The following is a 20,664-nucleotide window of genomic DNA, read 5'->3' as shown; positions in this document are numbered from 1 at the left end:
GGGGGGGGGGGGGGAGAGAAACACATATATATGGGTTTCTTTCAGTTTCTATCTACCAAATCCACTTTGGTCAGCCTGAGGCTATAGAAGACGACACTTGCCTGAGGACGGTAGTAGATACCTGCCCACACTTACTCAGGGTGATGTGCATGAGGACTGAATCAGAAACCATATGGTTGTAAAGCAAACTTCTTAACCACACAGCCATACTTGATGCAGTTAATTTAACTAATTTATGCACATAACATTTCACTGAACTCACAGATGGAATCTAAAACAGAATTTAGAAAGCAACTACTAAATACTGGTAATTATTTAGTGCAATCCTTTACAGTTTTGGCTATTTCTCCACCTAAGTCCATCTGGGTACTAACATTAATAAAGTATTCCATGTGATTACTAAGATCAGTGGAAACATCCAGTTCACACATGCATAAAATGGCAGATTAAAATAAACTTTTGTGTTTCTTGAGGATGAGCTTGCACCATAGCAATACTGACCTGGAGGTGGCATACCAGGGGGTGGCATGCCAGGTGGAGGTAGTCCATATTCAGGAATTTGTGCCAAATGGGGATGATGCGGTTGAATACCAGAAGGTGCAACTCCAGAATATGGCTTGCGGCTAAAATATATAAAAATTTGAAAAAAATAAATAAACAAACCAAAGCAGATTTATTGGTGCTGCTGTTGTCCAGTAAGAAGATTGGAAGGAGACTGATAACAGTCAAAATATTTAGTCAACAATAGTTGACATGTTTTGTAAACATTTTAAAACACATTTTGTAAACAAACGAGCAATGTCAAGCTTGGTACTGAGTGGAAATTAAGAAACAACAGGGGAAAAGCCTATAAGAGACTACAGCAGAAAGAAATTTTTAATGCTTTTCATGCTAGTATGGAGCGGACAGTTTGACAGAAGCTGGCAAGTCAGAAGAATGCACCAACCAGAACCGACTGTTTTGGCAGTGCTTCTATGACAGGTTGCTCTTCCTAAAACCAACCACTTTATAGAATGTGCTGGATGCTTTTTATGTAGCACCAGCTAAGAGGTGTGTTATGTGTAGAGGAGTATTGAAGTAGTGACTTTCTCCAGGTGATGAGAGATTAGAGTATGACAGAGAGACAAAAACAGGTGTCTTGCAGGAGAGGAGACACCTGGCTAGCCCAATATGTGTATGTGTGTGTGTGTGTGTGTGTGTTAGTGTTTTGTCTTGATGCCCTGTGATGTTTGTAGGTGAGCATCACTGCCATACAAACAGTGCCCTTCATTTTCAGTCTTCTGTAAAAACACATCTGGCAATGGGAAAATATTACCATGCTTGGAAACAGGTGATGGTTGGCACCAAGTAGGGCATCCAGCCATAGAAAGATTGCCTCAACAAATCCGTCTGAGCCATGCAAGCAGGGAAAAGTGAACATTGAAATGATGATGAAGCTTAAAAGACAAACAAGTATATATATGTAAGTTAAAAGAAAGAGTTAGGGTGGTGTAACATTACTCACTAATCATTGGAATCTGTGGTTGGTATGGGTTCACTATTATTAGCTGACTGAGCTGGTCTTCTTGAGTCTCTAGCTGTAGTTCCAATCACGTCTATTGTACCAGACATTTTTCTGTTAGGAGGAGGTGCAGCTCGCTTACCCAGTAAACTTACAGGAGTATTGCCAGCATCTGTGAAAAACATTAAAAATCACCAGCAATTCAGAGAAACATCAAAAGAAATCAAAACATATTTGGTCGTTATAGCTTTTATTTTACAAAGATTCATGTCAACGTTCACTTTTACATGCCTGCATGGTCAAATGATACTTGTTGAGGCAGGTTTTCTATGGCTGAATGCTCATCCTATCATCAACCCTCACCTGTTTCCAAGCAAGGAAATATTTCTCCTAGCTCTTTGAACATGAGAAACACAAAGGCTGGACATACTTAGATGGAAGATTACAAACAAATGATACTGTTTGTATATCAGTAACGTTTGTTTACAATTAGTGCACAATATCAAGACAAGGAGAAACAAATACACACACACATAGATATATGTATGTAGGCTAAGACGTGGCTGGGTGGTTAAGAAGTTCACTTCTCAACCTCATGATTTTGGGTTCCGTCCCTCTGTACAGCACTCTGAGTAAAGTAGATTTTGCAAATGGAAACTGAAAGAAGCATATCATATATGTATGCATGTGTATAAACACATACTGGTGTCTTTGTTTCTCCTTGTCATGACATCATGCATAATTTGTAAGCAAGTGGTGTCTCTTGTTTTATAGTCTCCTGTGATAACATGTCCAGCCACAGAAATATCACCTTGCTTGGAAACAGGTGAAGGTTGGCAACAGGAAGGGCATCGAGTTGTAGAAAATCTGTCGGTGAATTCCATCTGACCGTAGCAAGCAAGGAAAAGTGAATGCTAAAACAACAGCAACAACATATATACATACATACACACATATATATTGATATATAAAATTTTTTGAAATCTTACTGTTTAATACAGCTGGTTTTTCTTCAGGTGTACTTCGGGAGTTAACAACAGGTGTTGGAGCACCAGCATGGTGAACCTGAAATAAAGAAATTATTTAATAGAAAAATGTTTAATTAACATACAGTGACAATAATGATTTTCTCTGACTAGAAAAATAACCAAATTTGTCAAAGAATGAGAAATGATCCTGGCACTTATTTTCATCAAACAGCAGGGTAGGACTTGAGCTAAGAATATCAAAGTATTAGGTTAAATATATTGTATTGTCTGAGCCATCCCCCACTGTCCAGACAAATATAATATTTTAAATAATATTATATAATCTCTTCCCTTATTGTTAAGTTTAAGTAGATGAAAGGTAGTGCTATCATGTTTTCACATTGAGGATTAAATACCTCTGTAAACAACTTCATCTCAAACCAGGAAGTCAATAAGCCTGACTAAAAATTAAGTCTCAGATCAATGTATCCATGATCATATCCCTTCCTACTAGAGGTTTACTTACATTCCTCAATCATTCAATAAACTCAAGTTTAGCTGTATAGCTGATTAATTTACTTCAAAACCGTATAGTTTCTGGTTCAAATCTCACAACGCTGAACTTTGGGTGAGTGTTTTATACCACGGCCCCAAGTTGACTAATAATTTGTCAGTGAAATACCTTCGTCATCTAGTTGGCTGGCTTGCCCAAACTGATAATTCATACTGGTTCTTTTAAAATCTGAACGTCTTGCCTGCACATGACACAACTTACAAATGATGGTGGTAGTTCACTAACTGAAATGGATAATCCTGGCCAGTGACACTGTTCATCCTCTCAGCATCTAGCTATATTTACTGTTGAAATAGTTCACATCCACCATGCTGTAACCCCTGGCTTGGGTAGTTACCGAGTGCTAGGCCTTGCCAAGGGGCCACCCATGATTCGGCCTGGAGCTGTTTATTCCTGTATTCACAGCTGACTTCTATTTATATGCTAACTTACCCCATAGCTGGAACCCTGACAGGTGCCACTACTCCAGGTCAGAGTAGACCTAGGAACAATAGTGGCTAAGAAGTGGTTCCACACTCCCCCAAAAGCCTGGCACTTCCTCACCAGGGACCGAATACTGGATGCAATTTTAAGTCATACACATGAGAAATTTACAAGACAGAAAATGTATGGAAGCCCATTTTATACATACAAGCACACTCACACACACTCTCACATACGCACACACACTCACAGTCACACACACATTTAAAACTACCCAACTTTTACAGAGAAGAATGTTCTTGCCTTAAACATCCGAATTCAGCTCACAGCAGATATATACATAATCATATAAAAATATATAATGTTGCAAACCTATCCATCCAAAGCAAAGGAAAACAGTTGACAGAAAGTACTAACCATTATTTTGTTGGTTTGATTCTCCATACGTAATCGCCGCTGTTTCTCACAGTACTGTTGCCAAGTGTCTTCATTGAAACCGTAATTGAAATAGTCAGTTATGTCAGCACCTGGGATACACAGAAACAACAACAATCAACAGAGATGCCAATTTTCTGGAAGCACTATCTGTATCAGATGAATTATCTGGTGACTGGTTAATGGAAAATTGTTGCTAGATTTCTGGATGCTTCTTACCAAGAAAATGTAGATTTACTTACAACCATTGAGACTGTGCTGTGTTTACTGAAATATTTGTGATAAAAAAAAAACTAAAATCAAACCCAAAAGGTTAGGTTTCATATAGGATTAAGCAGTAAAGATCAGTTCAACCCAAGTTAGTTAGGACTGGGACTGTTCTACTGTCATCATCATCATCATCATTTAACATCCGCTTTCCATGCTGGCATAGGTTAGAACAGTGCTTCTCAAACTATCTGATGTGGCGTACTAGCAGTTTTTTTCCCCAATGTGCCAGGCACCAGTAATATTTCTTAGTAATATTAATTGATACCAGAAACAATATATATAATGAATATAATAAAAACTGACAATTTTTTTTATCGTATATCTATTTTGTAAACAAATAATACAATATTACATAAGCATTTTATAATGTCTCTTTCTTTTCTGGAAACTAACCACATACCAGCAGCTGATGGCTCGCAGACCAACGCCGGTCTGCGAAGCACTGGGTTAGATGGTTTGACTGGAACTGGTAAGCCAAAGAGCTGCAACAGGCTCCAGTCTGATCTGGCATGGTTTCTATGGTGGGATGCCTTTCCTAACGCCGACTATTCCAAGCCACGACTACAGTTTCACTTCACTCGATGAGTTTTCTCAAGCACAGCATATCATCGAAGGTCTCCGTCACTTGTCATTGCCTTCGTGACGTCCAACATTCGAAGGTCATGCTTCACCACCTCATCCCATGTCTTACGAAAGCATTTGTACTGGGATAGATTGAATTGTTCTTCTCAAGCCGTTTACTACCATCCCATTTTCTCAGCTCCTATCAGAGAATAGGTCCCGATCAAAAGCAAAATTGTGTGTTCTTACCAAAGAACTTCCCTTGTAGTTGGCTTGCTTTGAACTAAGGCATCTAGAGTTTTCCATATCCTGATACCAAACCCACATTGCACCTTATCCAATACTGCAATAACTTTGATAAAACCCAGTGACTTTCTAAACTTAGGCCACTGTAATTGTCCTTCACAGATCCATTTGTTGTACTTTACAAGGAGCCCCTTTGATCATGAAAGACCATGGGATTGCACCTAGAAAGTTCCCCTCCGAGGTACAAATCTGGGCAAAGTTGTTTATGGAAGACCAGCAGTCGCCCATGCATACCACTCTCCCCTCTTCATGCCACCGATGTTATACAAGGGAAAGGCAAAAGCTGAGACAACTTGGCACCAGTGACTTCACAAATCATTTCTACAGCTGAGTGAACTGGAGCAATGTGAAATAAAGAGTCTTGCTCAAGAACACAACACACAGCTCAGCCTAGTAACAGAACTCACTACTTCATGATTGTGATCCCGATGCTCTAACCTCTGAGCCATGCACTTTCTCTGCACTTTAAAATGATATTGGTAAACCAGTCACTGAAAATAATATGACTTTCCTTCCCTACCTGTAACCAGTATTGTACCTAGACACATCATTTTTAATTTTCATTTTTCCATGCTAGCATGGGTTGGTCAGTTCAACAGGACTGCAGTAAACTCCCTTGTTTTCTTTGGCATGGCTTCTACAGCTGGATGCCCTACCTAATGCAAACCTCTTTACTGAGTGTACTGGGTGCTTTTATTGTGGTATCATAAAACTAAGAGCTAACCCTTTAGTGTTTAGATTACTCTCTCTCAAATGTAATGCTTATCTATTCCCATTGTTTTGAATTAATCATGCATTATCTTGTAGCTAAGACATTTACATGATGTGATTGCTTAGTTTTATAAAAAACATTGTAGGATAGGTGTAACAGGCCAGCTCTGGCCAGTTTTAACATAAGACTGGTAGAATATTTAGGTCAGATATTGCTGGTTTGAATGCTAAAGGGTTAAATAACTCACCAGGCTTCCTCCAAGGTTTATCTTCTGCTTGAAGGCTATCAAAATCAAAGTCATATGTAGGAACACCATTATTTGTGCCAACAGCTTCCAAATCAATTCCTTTTCCTTGAGGTTTGTTTAAGCCACTTGTTCCTGCGAATTATAAAAATATATCTTGAATTAAAAGGGATTATGTAATCAATCATAAGAAAGATTTTATATACATCTAAACTAAGACAATGTTTTTGCACACATTAAACTAGAGATTAAAGACAGTTTATTGATTCAAGTTTCCAATTAAATTAATTCAACAATATGAATTACCTGAGGAAGATTTGTTATAACCAGTGCCCTGTTTGAAAATTCTTGGTGTCCTGGAATAAATAAATAAATATAATTGAATTAAAAAAAAAACATGAAACAAAACAAATCCAATAAAAACCAAAATAATTTAATGAAAATCTGTTATTGAAGGTAAATAAATCTGGAAGATCTTTTTTTTTTGTGGTCATTAACTATGTCTGGAGAACTGCAATGGCTCATTTGGGAATTGAACTCAGGTCAAAGAGCTGACTAGGAACAAACTATTATTCTACAATACTTGTCATGGCAAGGCACAGTATTGGCTATGTGATTGAGGAGCTTGTTTCCCAACCATGTGATCTTGGGATCAGTCTCAATGCATGGCACCCTGGGCAAGTGTCTTCTACTGTAGCCCCAGGTCGACAAAGAGCACACAAGTAGATATGGTAGACATATTCTTGTCTCAACTTATCGTGAGGGTTGCAAATGAACATCGCTGTCATGGAGAAATATTACCTTGCTTAGAAACATGTGCGGGGTAGCAACAGTAATGGCATCTAGCCATAGAAAATCTACCTCATCAAATTCTATTACACCTGTGCAAGCATGTGAAAATGGATGATTATGATGGCTGACTGGAAGCAAGCTATTTTATAAAAAACTTTTAATAAAGTGAATAAAGTTTAATATTTTTTTAAGTATCACTTAATTGTAGTTAATTAAACAAAGGCGAGATGTGAAGACAAGTGCTAAAAGATAGCAAAATGCTTCTGAATAATAGAACCATTCCATTTAACCTTTTAGTGTTCAGATTATTCTGCCAAATGTAATGCTTGCTTATTCACATTATTTTGAATTTATCCTGCATTATCTTGTAACCTTGATATTCCAATGATGTGATTGTTTATGTTCAAAATAACATTCTAGTGTAGGTGTGAGATGTCAGATTTGGCCACTTTGAACATAAAAAAAGTAGAATATTTTGACTGGATACATCCAGTTTAAATGCTAAAGGATTGATCATCATCATCATCATCATCGTTTAACGTCCACTTTCCATGTTAGCATGGGTTGGACAATTTGACTGAGGACTGGCAAGCCAGAAGGCTGCACCAGGCTCCAATCTGATCTGGCAGAGTTTCTACAGCTGGATGCCCTTCCTAACATCAACCACTCTGTGAGTGTAGTGGGTGCTTTTACGTGCCACCTGCACAGGAGCCAGTCCAGCGGCACTGGCAAGGACCTTGCTCGAAAGATTTTCTAACGTGCCACCAGCTCAAGTGCTAGAAGGCAACGCTGATAACACTCTAATGGTGCTATTTACGGGCCACTAGCACGGAAGCCAGACAGCTGCTCTGGCAATGAACACGCTCGACAGTGCTGTTAGTGCTCCACTGGCGCGGTGACCAGTCATCGGGGATGGTTCAATTTCGATTTCACTTGCCCCAACAGGTCTTCGCAAGCAGAGTTTAGTGTCCAATGAAGGAGAGGTTGGCATGGGTGCCAGTCATCGGATTCGATTCGATTTCGATTTCAGGTTTCAAATTAATGTTGGTAATATATCAGACATAGAATGTTTTTTGCATCAAACATTTGATCAGAGACAAAATTACTCTTACACAAACACATACACAGAGTGCCACATTACCAAAGCTGTTATGTTGAATCTGTGGGTCACCCAAGAGATTTAGATGCCTCTAGGGTCAGTATAACTATTATGATTAAATTCTGAGATATTTTCTATTTCTTTAGAAAAGAAAGATGGCAATTTACTCATAGACTGATGGTCCTGACTTGATGTCACCAATCGTAACCTGGACCAAATCATCATCATCGGAATCGTCATCTTCTTTCCGGTCACCAAGATCTTCTTCTCCGCTCTGGAAATACAAAATGTTACACGTTCATTTCAACAAAAGTCAAAAGGTCATCAACAGATGACTATCACTAACTTCAGAAGAGAATCACATGGGAGACAGAAAGGAAACAAACATTTTAAATCATTGGTTGTGTGGTTAACAAATCTGTTTCCAATCATGTGATTTCAGGTTCAGCCCCACTACATGGGCAAGTGTTTTCTACTACAAACCCAGGCCAATGAAAGCCTTTTGAGTGGATATTTGGTAGACAGAAATTAAAAGAAGCCCATCATATTTATAAATATATATCAGGTTTAGTAAAAAGTAAGCAACGTTTTGAACCATGAAGAATTTGTATGGGATTTTTGCAGAGTTTTGAATTTATTTTAAACATTTCTTTTTCAATTGTCTGATAATACAGACATGGACTTGCCCAAATGCATCAATAAATCAACATTGATATATTTTTCACCATTGTTACAATAATCTGAAATGGGACTGTCAAAGCACGATATTCGAGCGATTTTGATATTCAACTTTAAAAAAAGGACATAAAGCAGCTGAAACTGCTCACGATATCAACGAAACATTTGATGAGGAAATGACCAGTGAGTGGTCAGCTCAAAAATGGTTTAAACGATTTCGCAGTGGAGACCTGAGCCTTGAAGATCATGAGCATAGTGAACGTCCAACTGTCATCGATGACGGTCAATTAAAGACTGTCAGTGAGAAAGATCCATGTAAAACCACTTGAGAACTGGCAAAAGAACTTCAAGTTAGTTAGAAAACTGCCTGCAACCATTTGCACGCAATTGGAAAATCAAAAAAGCTCGACAAATGGGCACTACACGATTTGAATGAAATACAAATATTTCACAGATCACAGTGATTGAAATTATAATGCGAGACCAGACTTACCAATTCTCCCGCTTCCTTATCATCAGGGTCTTTAGGTTTGGCCTGACTAGATCCATTAGTTGCCGATGGAGGACTACTTTCTTTTACTGAGCCTTCAGATTTTACGCTTTCATCAGCATCGTTTCTGCCATCACTAAACATAAAACAAAAATATTTGTTACATTTATTGCAGAAATTGTTCTCAAAAGTTTACAGACAAACAAACGAAGAAAAAAAAAAAACACAAAATTCAATTTGGTTATGAGAATTGATCAGTAATTTTTGTTCTACATCCAATTTGTTTCATGAGATGGAGATTTGTTCAAACACATTAGGTTTCAAGTAGAATCTATTCTAAAAACTGAACAATTTATAGTGTATCAGGGTTGTGGTTTTCCAGCTTGGTTCACAGTTACGTATCTTACTAAGGACATAAGGCATAGTCTGTAGACAGTATCCATGATATATCACACAGGCATGTTCATATAGTATCTTTGATATACCACATGTTCACACTATTACCGATCAAGAATGTGCAGCAGACAACATCTATGGCTGTCACAGAGACATATGATGGCCTCCATGGCATGTAGCAAAGGTATGTGTGGTCAGCAACCACGGCTTTTGTGCAAGTATTCATGGCTGCCAAACAGCCTCTATGTCATTCCACTTCAGTTCTTAAAAATTTGTTCATCAAATGTTTGAAGTTTTCTTCTAAAGCAGTGATTCTCAACCAGTATTTACTCATGGGCCCCTTTGATCCCTATCTTACTCAGGTGGACCCCCATAGCCATTCAATGTTTAAAAAATCCTCTTATATTTTTATAATTAAATATTTAGTGTATTGTAAATACATAGTCAATTTATTGCACATAAATTTTAACAACTAAATCTTATATGGACCCTGGTTGAAAATCAATGCTCTAAGATAACCAGAGCAAGCCTTAAAAATCAATTTCAAGGAAACACTTACCTAGTTGGAGGAGGTTCTGAATTTTCTTTACTTTCAGAATCTAGAAAAAAAAAAAAAAGAACAAATCAAAATAACAATAAATTTAGAGATGACTATAAGATACAAATAAAATACAACATCAACTAATAGTTGAAATGAATTATTTTGTATCATCATCATTCTAAGATTCACTTGCCCATGCTTGCATGGGTCAGACAAAATTGTTAAGGCAGATTTTTCTATGACCAGATCCTATTTCTGTTGCTAACCCACACTTGCATCCAAGCAAATTAGTAATCTCACAGTCTATCAAACAACAAAACAGCCTGGACATAGTTATGAAGTTTTGCTTATAAAGATTATGCAAAATGTCAAATAATCCAGACATGCTTTTGTGGTTGACTGTAAGCACATGACACTGCTTGATATAGATATATATATAAATTAAACTTGAAAGTCAACAAAGTTTGCTTTAGAAGTGTTGAGATGTATTGAAAGATACAGATAAGGTAATAATTTATTCTCAAACGCAGGATAATGCTAATAATATAGCATGAACACACACACACACATAAAATCATCATTTAACATCCATTTTTCATACTGGCACAGAATAATGGATTTTTTTTTTAATGAAACTTTCTCGCGGGAATACACGTGTAGATATGCCATACAAAATACCATGCAATTTATTTCAATGAAATTATCCACTTCGAGAGAAAGTAAACAAATACTTAGTGCTAATGCAACAGATATCATACATCCCATAAGTAGTTACAATAATATTTGGTATTAAATTGTTTCACAGAAAAGAAAAAAAAACCAGATGGACATGAAAAGAATTATAGAGGAAAGTGACAAAGTGGACACCTCTCACATTTCACAATAATCAGTAAATTTGATGGAATCCTCACTCAAAAACAATTGCAAATGTAAAAAAAACCCACAATTGTTTAAAGAAAATTGAAACATTTTATAGATTTGAATTTAGATTTAAATTACTGAAAGATGTGTTTAAAAAATTAAAATTAATTTTGCAACATAGAATGAGGGTAAATTTTCGACAAACGGAGCATGCAATCTGGTTTCAATCCCCAGTTGAAATAATTTGTTTTCCTTCAAATTACCAACGCCATTAAAGAAAGGAATGAAAATTACAACTCCTTATTTCATACAATGTAAGCAATGAAAGGGTTTTTTTAATAAAATAATGACATATTTTGATGTGTTTTTAGAGTCAGAATTTTATAAGGGAGGCAAATACAGATAAAGCAGAAAAAGGGAAAAGTTGATAGGGTCGAGGTCGGAACCGGACTGGTGCAAAGCATCCAATATGTCGAAGAATAGATATAATGAATACACACGAACTTAACTATCTCCAGCAACAAAAATACAAGAGTAAGCCTACCTCCATACAACCAGGCATCGTCGTCTTCAACTCCGTCAACTGTTGGCGGCGCAGTTGCATCCATTATTAAGCTTCACACAACAAATCACGGACTAAACTCTCACGCAAACGAGACTTTGTTTCCGAGTTATTTTTTTTTCATATAATGCTTTAGTTAATACGAATCTTGTATTAATTTTTTTAAAAAAAGAACTTTCTTTATTTTAAAATTATACGTTTGTGTCTTTTTTATTTTAAATCAAAAGTTGGGAAATTTCAAAGATAAAAGTATGCTACTTTTAGAAAACATTTTCTGCATTAACATGTAAAAAAAAAAAAAAAATAGTTAGCGGTGTAATAATAAATAGCATGGCTGCAATTGCCGTTGGTCAACGAAGGATGTAAGTTGCATGATATTTTCTTACGATCTATTGACACTGATATTTGTATGCGGTCAGGATAGCATTAATTTCAGTCATGTACATCTACATATTTTATTCTTTAAAAAAAATTACTAAATTTTAAAGCATTATAGTTTTGTTTCTTAAGTAAATTTATTGATGTTTGCAATTTCTGCTATTTTGGTTAGTGTCTGTATTTATTATTGTGTAAAATAAGTAACAGCGGCTCTCGTTTTTACCAGTCAGTTCAATTACGTGTTTACGATGTATATCTACGCTTGTCATTAACGACATTCAGCTCAGCGGCTCCGTTGACCTCTGTTGTCTTTGTTCTCTTTGGATCTGTTGTCGCTTCTTTGTATGTTTAAAAAAAAATTTTTTTTGAAACTGAAGATGACCCATGTCATTAATGTATAAAAGCTTACCCCGTGATTTTTAAAATCTAAAAACAATGTATAAGCGAGATAACTTCCTGTAAATCAGTTAGCTGACGTGTTTCGGAAATAAAGTTAAAACAGAGAGCGGTCCTCGTCTTTAAAGCAATGGACAGGTTTCGATGTTATTAGTTCTCTTCAGGAAAGCGTGATCATTTGACATGCTAAAAGTGGTAAATACGTACGCATATGTATACAAATATATTTTGCATGCACATACACACATATATATGCGTGTGTGTGTATAGGTATGTTTATATATGTATGTACTGAGAATAATCTGGTTGTTAACAACACTCTGTTCAAACAGAAAAATAAATATAAAACCACCCAAGATCTAAGGACTGGCATCCCATAGATTATATTTTGATCAGAAAGCGTGATATGAAAGATGTTTCTAGTGTTCGGACCATGAGAGGAGCAGGGAGCTGGACTGACCGTTGTCTAGTGCATGGAAATATAAAACTTTTCAATAATGCCTAAAAGTCAGCAGTCTGGTTCTGAGGTACTCAAAAAGTTAAATGTTGCAAACTTCAAATTACCAAGCAACATACAAAGATTCCACAATGCTATAGAAAGTATCAATCTTGACCCAAACAATCTATGGGAAGATTTCAAAACAAAAGTATATCAGGCTGCAAGTTCTTCAGTGGGATTTAAATCATGTCAGTCCAATGACTGATTCTCAGACAAATCAGCAGAAATTCATGATCTGCTTTCAGAAAGACAAGACTTAAGTAATACCCTTCCTTGAACTCCAATTCAAACGAAGTGTACAGAAAGCTGAAAGGGAAAGTGCAGACTACTCTATATCCTCTATACATCATCATAGTTGTAATATGTCTATGAAAGCTAATATTCTATTTTTCAGATTTTCTTCCCTGTATCGTCCATTGTTACATCTATCACAGTTAAAACCCTGCACAGCTCCTGTCAGCATTCAGCTGAGATTTGCTTCAACTGGGAAGCAGTCAAAATATAAGAAAAGTAATGCTATTAGTAAACTACCTGTTGGTGATAACACTGAACAAGAAATACCAAAGTTGATTAAATTATTTGATGAGACTGGTCATCTGTTACCTGTTGTTGAGAAAAATGAGGCTCAGAAGCTGGCAAAATTAAAGGACCTCAAATTAGTACAAATAAATGAGGACGAATTAGAACCACATTATCAATTGATGACAGGTAAACAGTTAACTGAATCTCGGCTCACTCTGAAAAAATTCAAAAAAGAAAAATCCGCTATAGAGAAAACTCTTCACATAAAAAGTACCATATCGGAACATGATTTTCTTGTTAAGTTAAACAAAATGAAAGAGTTACTGGAGAAGAATATCAATATAAGAATGAAGATAAAAGTGTCAAATTGTGATAACGAGGTAAGGGTTATTTTATAAATCTAAAGATTTTTACTAAATGTTAAGAAAAAATACAATGAAACTGGTTGTCTTTTCCCTTTAATAATTTTTTTAGTCTTTAGTTTAATTATACCTATATATCTAAGATGTTTGTTCCTTCTTGAGCCATGCTTGGCTCATAAAGGCCGGTTTCCCAGTTTCATTGGCATATGGGTTCCCCACCTGGACAAGACGCTGGTCCATCTCAGGTGTGCTGCTAGATGCAGGAGGAGAGAGTGAGAAAAAGTTGTGATGAAAGAGTCAGCAGAAGTTCACCATTACCTTCTGCTGGAGGTGTGTAGAGCTTAGGTGTTTCACTCATAAACACACACATCGCCCAGTCTGAGATTCAAATCCATGATCCTTCGACCGCGAGTCCACTGCTCTAAGCACTAGGCCATGTGCCTCCACATATATCTAAGATATGGATTTCAAATTTTGGCATAAGGCAAACGATTCCAGATATTAGGGGTAAGTCGATTGCATCAACGCCAGTGCTCAGCTGGTACTTATTTTATCAACCCCAAAAGGATGAAAGGCAAAGTTGATCTTGGTGGAATTTGATCTCAAAACAAAAGAGCAGCTGAAATGTTGCTAAAGATTTTGCCAGCTCATCGCTTTAAATTAGCTATGTGGAGGTTCCACAACATATTCAAGATATTAAATATAAGCACACATTCCTTCCATCCTTCTCTTTCATCCCTCTCAGCCTCTTTTCCTCTCTTACACTTACTAATTCACTTCTCTTGTTTGCCACATTAATATCGCTACATTTGCTAATATATATACAAATGCTAATTGATAATTTAATTAAGAATTTCTGGTACTAAACTCACTTTTAAGTTACGTAACTGAAAGGTTTGACTGTTTCCAATATGTTCAATATTAGAAATAACCAAAGTAAAAGTGATTTTTAAAAAAAAAGTTTAGATATAAAGGGAAATAACTCTAGAAACGTCAGAGTCGTATCCCTTACTTAGTCAATGCCTATTGTTATTAATAAAATATGTCCAGTATTCGATGAGAAAGACCGTTGTTTAATTGAATACTCTATACACAATAGAATGGATACAATTATTTGTAATTAAAGGTTATACGGAGAGTCCATACGGTTCAGATTAATTCTCCGGAGGGTTATTTGCTGAATAAAAAGAAAGAGAATTTTAGTTAACGCTTAGTATTTTTTCAATCATCTGATTTAACGCTATGGTCATTATTTATTTATGATAGCGAAATCATTGCGAATAATTAAACCTTCCATTTTATAACTAACATTAAAACATTAACTATTCAGTGGAATCTCGGTTTACGAATATTTCAAATTACATTTAACGAACGAATTTAATTCGTTCATTAAATGTCATTTGAAATATTCGTAAACCGAAACCATTTTTCTCATAGGAAATTCAAGAGAATTCGTTCACTAAGCAAAAGCTAGACAACAACTGACGCGCCCTCGCTGATACTCTCGGCTTATCAACCATCATTGCCAGCTTGCGTGTTCGTTATTCGAGACACTGTTCGTCACCAGAAACGTTTTCGTGTACCGACTTGTCTGTGATTAGAGGCATTCATAAACCAAAGCTTCACTGTACTAATATCACTACACATTCACACACAGACAGTAATCGCAATGCGAACATTAACCTTTCGTGAGCCGGTGGAGTCCCATGGGACTTCAGCAAATTTTATAAGTTATGCAATTTTTACTATTCTTTATGTAAATGATTTTTATATATCATGACTTTTATTGTCAATAGTTTATGTATGCACATACTCTTTACTTGTTTCAGTCATTTGACTGCGGCCATGCTGGAGCACCGCCTTTAGTCGAGCAAATCGACCCCAGGACTTATTCTTTGGAAGCCTAGTACTTATTCTATCGGTCTCTTTTGCCGAACCGCTAAGTTACGGGGACGTAAACACACCACATATATATAGACACGGACACATAAACACACACACACATATATATATATATACATATATACGACGGGCTTCTTTCAGTTTCCGTCTACCAAATCCACTCACAAGGCTTTGGTCGGCCCGAGGCTATAGTAGAAGACACTTGCCCAAGGTGCCATGCAGTGGGACTGAACCCGGAACCATGTGGTTGGTAAGCAAGCTACTTACCACACAGCCACTGAGTTAAAAGTTTCCATGCGGCCCAACTGGACCCCATCGGCCTTCTGTGGAATTATTTTTTTTCTGTTCTTTTTTCAAATATTCTGATGAACTATAACTATTTGTACTGGTATGAATCAGTATGCTAAATAATTTTGTTTTATTTTATATTTAGTACTATATGTATAGTTTATAAAACTATAAAAACTGTTGATTTCTTTCGATAAAGGATTTTTTCAGTCAATGAATTATATTTTAATTCCCCTCTATTAAATGCTAATAATTACAAATATAAACCTATAAGATGCTAAATTTCTTGTTCTATATCATGCACTCGCACATATATACAAGATTAAACAAATGTTACTTTATGGATAGTGTGGGTCCCTCGGGATCCCAATGGCCTTTTGTGTAATTCCAACTCTGCCGGCCCACGAAGGGTTAACTGTCCTAAAATCATCATCATCATCATCGTTTAACGTCCGCTTTCCATGCTAGCATGGGTTGGACGATTTGACTGAGGACTGGTGAACCAGGTGGTTACACCAGGCTCCAATCTGATTTGGCAGAGTTTCTACAGCTGGATGCCCTTCCTAACGCCAACCAATCCGAGAGTGTAGTGGGTGCTTTTACAGTATATATATATGTATATATATATATATATATATATATATATATATATATATGAGAGAGAGAGAGAGAGATCTGATTAGAGATATTGCTATTTTTATCAAGCAGCAAAGTTGACCAAAATTCACTGAATGGAATATTAACTCTCTCTTGTTTAGATTAATTTTAAAAATTTTACTAAAACACACACACACACACATATATATATGAGTCAACAATATTGTTACTTGTATCCAAATCTGCTCAACAATTTCCATCTCTATAAATCAGAGACATTGATTGATTGGTTTAACAGAACAATGCAGCACCTATGACTTTCTAAAACTTTGATTTCACCCTCAAAATTGTTGATGCATGGAATAAATTACCCATGACAGTTGTTAGTTGTCAGGACACTATGACACTGTATCCTTCGAAAATTCCATACTTCCTGAATTTTGCCAACATTACTCCTGATATGCCTATTTTATTTTTTAATTTTCAATGCAGACTGAAAGCCGAAGAATTCAATTAAAGTTTATGAAACGGATAACAGAAGAAACCAGTTCCATAGCCAACATTAAGGAAGCCAGTAGCACAGCCACAGAAATAATAGTACTTCTCCGTAAAAAAACAGCATAATTTGTCCTGTCATCTGTTTCCGTGGATGCTGTCTCTTTCAATGGCTGTGTTCTCATCCAATTGAAGCTGATGATTACAAAAATGATTACCAAAAACAAACCAAGCAAATGAACATAATGAATTGAAGGGTTCCATTAACATTAGAAATGGAAATAAATGATTTAAAGTATTAGCCAACAATGTTCTATAAATTTAATTTTCTTGGAGGAACAAGACATGTTTTTATTTAACAAAATGAGAGTAATTATTATCTTATATCATTGAAATTATTACTGTGAAACTTTTAAAATAATTCACATAAATGAAAATGAATTTTAAATAAAAAATAATCTTGGATTCAAATTTATTAAAGATTTTATAATGATGTTTGTCTCTACTTTTAATTATTTTAAAATTGCTCAATTTTGAATGATCATTGTCCATCTACGTCTCTTTTTCTAACACAGTTGATTAATCAGGATAAATGCAGATTAGTATATTGATTAAATAGTTAATCTATTACTCAGAAACATAAGGGTTGGCAACAGGAAGGGTGTCTGGCCAGACAAATCTGCCTCAATAAAAAAACTCCATCCCAGAATCATGTGGTTGATTCCCAACCACATGGTTCTGGTTTCAGTCCCACTGCATGGCATCTTGGGCAAGTGTCTTCTACTATAGCCTTAGGCTGACCAAAGCCTTATAAGAGGAACTGGATGACAGAAGCTGAAAGAAACCTATTGTATATCTGTGCGTCTGTGTTTGTTCCCTATGACTACTTGACAACCAGTGTTGCTGTGTTTACATCCACATAACTTAGCAGTTTGGCAAAAGAGACCAATGAGATAAGTACTATGCTTCAAAAAATTAGTATGGGGTCAATTTGCTTGACTAAAATTCGTCAAGGTAGTGCCCTTGCACTCTCACAGTAAATGACTGAAAGAAGTAGAAGATGAAAGGAAATATGAGTGACATTTATTACACAGGACAACAAAGATTTTACGACTGAGGTAGAAGCATGTGTTTTAGATTAAATCGAGGATGCTGATTCTGAATCTGCGCAGAGAATTGTTCTAGCAGTCAGGATTTTGAGTTATACACATGCGCAAGATTATAACTATACTTTTGGCTAGATGTAGGCCGTATTATAAAATTTGCTACAATAAAAGCGGTCTTAATTCAAAATTAAAGAAATAACAGCAATAAAACGAATGATGAGAAAGTTAATTATTCAGTTTAGCAATAGATGGAGTTGACGTATTGTGTGCAAGTGCCAAATACGTCAGTTTGTTCTTGGTAACTCTCAGTGTCGTTTGCGCTGCTGTCACGTGTGGTATGTGTATCTCTCGCTCTACATGATTATTGTTTTAACTGTATTCATTGTGTTAGATCATGAATAGGAGACACTGTGTGAATCATCCAGGCAACTTTTGTTATGTCTGTGGAAAATTTATATATATATAAATAGTTGTGTGTGTGTGTATATATATATCTATATACAAGAGGTTGCTGAAAAGTTCCTGGCTTTAGGTAAAAGAAAATACAGGCAGATTAGTTAGTTATGATTTTATTCAACATAGTCCCCTCTCAGACTCGCACACTTATTGCAGCAGTCCTTCAGTTTTTCTAAGCCCTGTAAAAGAACTCGAAACATTGGGTCCCCAACCAGGCCTTTCATGATACCCTTAAAGCCAGAAACTTTCCAGCACCCCCCTTTCTCTCTCTCTCTCTCCATATATATCATCATCATCATCGTTTAACGTCCGCCTTCCATGCTAGCATGGGTTGGACGATTTGACTGAGGACTGGTGAAACCGGATGGCAACACCAGGCTCCAATCTAATTTGGCAGAGTTTCTACAGCTGGATGCCCTTCCTAACGCCATCTATATATATATATATATATATATATATAATCATCATCTTTTTGAAGTCCACTTTTCTATGCTTGTATAGGTTGGAGCCTTTTTATTGAGGAATACTTGTCTTTGGCCCCATATCCCTTTTGTTGCCAACTCTTTCCTGTTTCCAAGCAAAGTAACTTTTCCCCTCGGTCAGATATGTTTTCACAGAATAGAATAAGTACCAGAGTTATAAATAAGTGTTGGGATTGATTTGGTTGACTGAACACTTTGAGGCAGTGCTCCAGTATGACCGCTATCCAATTGCTGAAAGAAGAAGTAAAGAATGAGAGACAGATAGACATGGTTGAAGGAGAGATAACTAGTGCTGGACAACATAAGCTGCTAATGTAGTGACACTATCAATTAATTCTCAGATGTTAATAAGAGGTTAATTAAAAGAAACTCGCTGATTACATTAACATTAGATTGTTATTCTATAATTATGAGAAATGTTTAGCGACTTGCCTCTGTTGTTCAGCATTAGAGTTGATTAAACTGTTACAAAAGATGTTTCTTGGATGGATTCAATGAAATACAGCTTCAATGTGATTCAACCGCCAATTCTGTTGTTTGACTTAGACAACATCAATTACACACAGTTACCATCTTCATTATTCTCACCAGTGGCTTTACGGTTAGGATTAACTTTTGGTGTGATAGTGTTATTAATTAATTATTCTGATTGCAGGCATAGCTGTGAAGTTGAGATGTTTGCTTCCTAACTGTACAGTTTTGTGTTCAGGCCTACTGTATAGAACCAAGTGCAAATGTCTTCTACAGTAGCTTCAAGCTAACCAATACCTTATGAGTGAGTTTGCTAGATATAAACTGAAAGAAGCCTGTCATATGTGTGAGCTGGCTGAATCATTAGTATGCTGGATGAAATGCTTGGCAGTATTTTGCTTGTTGCTACATTCTGAGTTCAAATTCTGCTGAGGTCAACTTTGCCTTTCATCCTTTTGGGGTTGATAAATTAAGGTTGATAAATTAAGTATCAGACTATCCCCACTCCCCCAACATTCAGGCCTTGTGCTTTTAGTAGAAAGGATTATTATTTTCATTATCCTCTTCCAATTTTGTTTCCATTTCTTCTCGAGTGTCTTCTTGACACCTAGAGTAAAGAAACTCACTGTATACATTAGTAGGTCATTAAAATAAACACACCAGATTGTTCATTTACAAAGTCATGTGATAGAAGAAAAAAAAGAGAAGAAAGACAGAGAGAAAAAGGAAAGAAGAAAAAATGAAAAAAAACCCAAAGAAGATAAAAGGGAGAAAGGAAAGAGAATTCACAGCGACGATGCTTTTTTCAATAGATGTGACATACCAGCTAAGACAATCTTTTGTACTTCCTGCTTGGATGGTAAGCCAGGGATCATCCTCTATCATTATTATTATTATTATTGACGACAGCAAGCTGGCAGAACCATTAACATGGCAGTCCCAGAATTAGGACGAAAGCTGCCGTGAATTAGCTCCAAGAAGCCATCGCCTCTAGCTAGCTATGTGACACACGAAACCTGTGTCCTTTATAACCTTCGAACAGGGGAGGTCAGCAGTGTCCCCCTGCTGGTTTGGCATCTGCAGACTAGACTAGTTTCAGGGTGTTGCCCCTTGTCAATGCAGAGCAGCCAAGCCCCAGCCAGGCGGCGCTGCTGACTATCTGCTCGAAGGTTATTTATCTAATTTCAGTGGAATCAAGCCATGTTGGCTTGGCGATAACTATTAATTTCCAGTACCGCTGCCGTAGTCTCCTTTAGAGAGACTTAGAAATATTAATAACTCTCTCTCTGTCTCTCTC

At 36.5% G+C, this 20,664-nt stretch overlaps 2 protein-coding genes across 5 annotated transcripts in view; one reads left to right on the top strand and one right to left on the bottom strand.

Moving 5' to 3' along the window:
- Positions 1-11,512, bottom strand: part of LOC106877726 (pre-mRNA 3'-end-processing factor FIP1) — a 20,078-nt gene extending 8,566 nt beyond the window's left edge. For 2 of the 4 annotated variants that reach the window (XM_014926690.2, XM_014926691.2), the window contains exons 1-10: positions 11,396-11,512; positions 10,009-10,048; positions 9,057-9,189; positions 8,053-8,159; positions 6,301-6,350; positions 5,998-6,129; positions 3,884-3,993; positions 2,491-2,566; positions 1,505-1,673; positions 502-623 (exon numbers count right to left, since the gene is read on the bottom strand). In XM_014926690.2, the coding sequence (XP_014782176.1) occupies positions 502-623; positions 1,505-1,673; positions 2,491-2,566; positions 3,884-3,993; positions 5,998-6,129; positions 6,301-6,350; positions 8,053-8,159; positions 9,057-9,189; positions 10,009-10,048; positions 11,396-11,459 (1,003 nt within the window). In that variant the 5' untranslated portion in view covers positions 11,460-11,512. The remainder of the gene's footprint in view (positions 1-501; positions 624-1,504; positions 1,674-2,490; positions 2,567-3,883; positions 3,994-5,997; positions 6,130-6,300; positions 6,351-8,052; positions 8,160-9,056; positions 9,190-10,008; positions 10,049-11,395) is intronic. The other 2 variants (XM_014926692.2, XM_014926693.2) reach the window with 1 other exon arrangement.
- A 39-nt stretch (positions 11,513-11,551) lies between these two features.
- On the top strand, positions 11,552-17,345 carry LOC106877722 (translation initiation factor IF-3, mitochondrial). The gene is made up of 3 exons (XM_014926681.2): positions 11,552-11,775; positions 13,081-13,588; positions 16,850-17,345. The coding sequence occupies exons 1-3, from the start codon at positions 11,744-11,746 to the stop codon at positions 16,979-16,981; spliced, it is 672 nt and encodes a 223-aa protein (XP_014782167.1). The 5' UTR covers positions 11,552-11,743; the 3' UTR covers positions 16,982-17,345.
- Positions 17,346-20,664: the final 3,319 nt, after the last annotated feature.

Source organism: Octopus bimaculoides, chromosome 13, assembly GCF_001194135.2.
Source record: "Octopus bimaculoides isolate UCB-OBI-ISO-001 chromosome 13, ASM119413v2, whole genome shotgun sequence".
NCBI lineage: Eukaryota > Metazoa > Mollusca > Cephalopoda > Octopoda > Octopodidae > Octopus > Octopus bimaculoides.
The sequence above is the reverse complement of the archived record's forward strand: the minus strand, read 5'-3'. Positions and strand labels throughout refer to the sequence as shown.

Bases quoted from the DNA above. Each gene is read 5' to 3' on its own strand.
- LOC106877722 (XM_014926681.2), top strand. From the start codon at position 11,744: ATGGCTGCAATTGCCGTTGGTCAACGAAGGAT. The intron at 11,776-13,080 runs GTAAGTTGCATG...TCTATTTTTCAG, and splicing joins GCCGTTGGTCAACGAAGGAT to ATTTTCTTCCCTGTATCGTC. The intron at 13,589-16,849 runs GTAAGGGTTATT...TTTTCAATGCAG, and splicing joins TGTCAAATTGTGATAACGAG to ACTGAAAGCCGAAGAATTCA.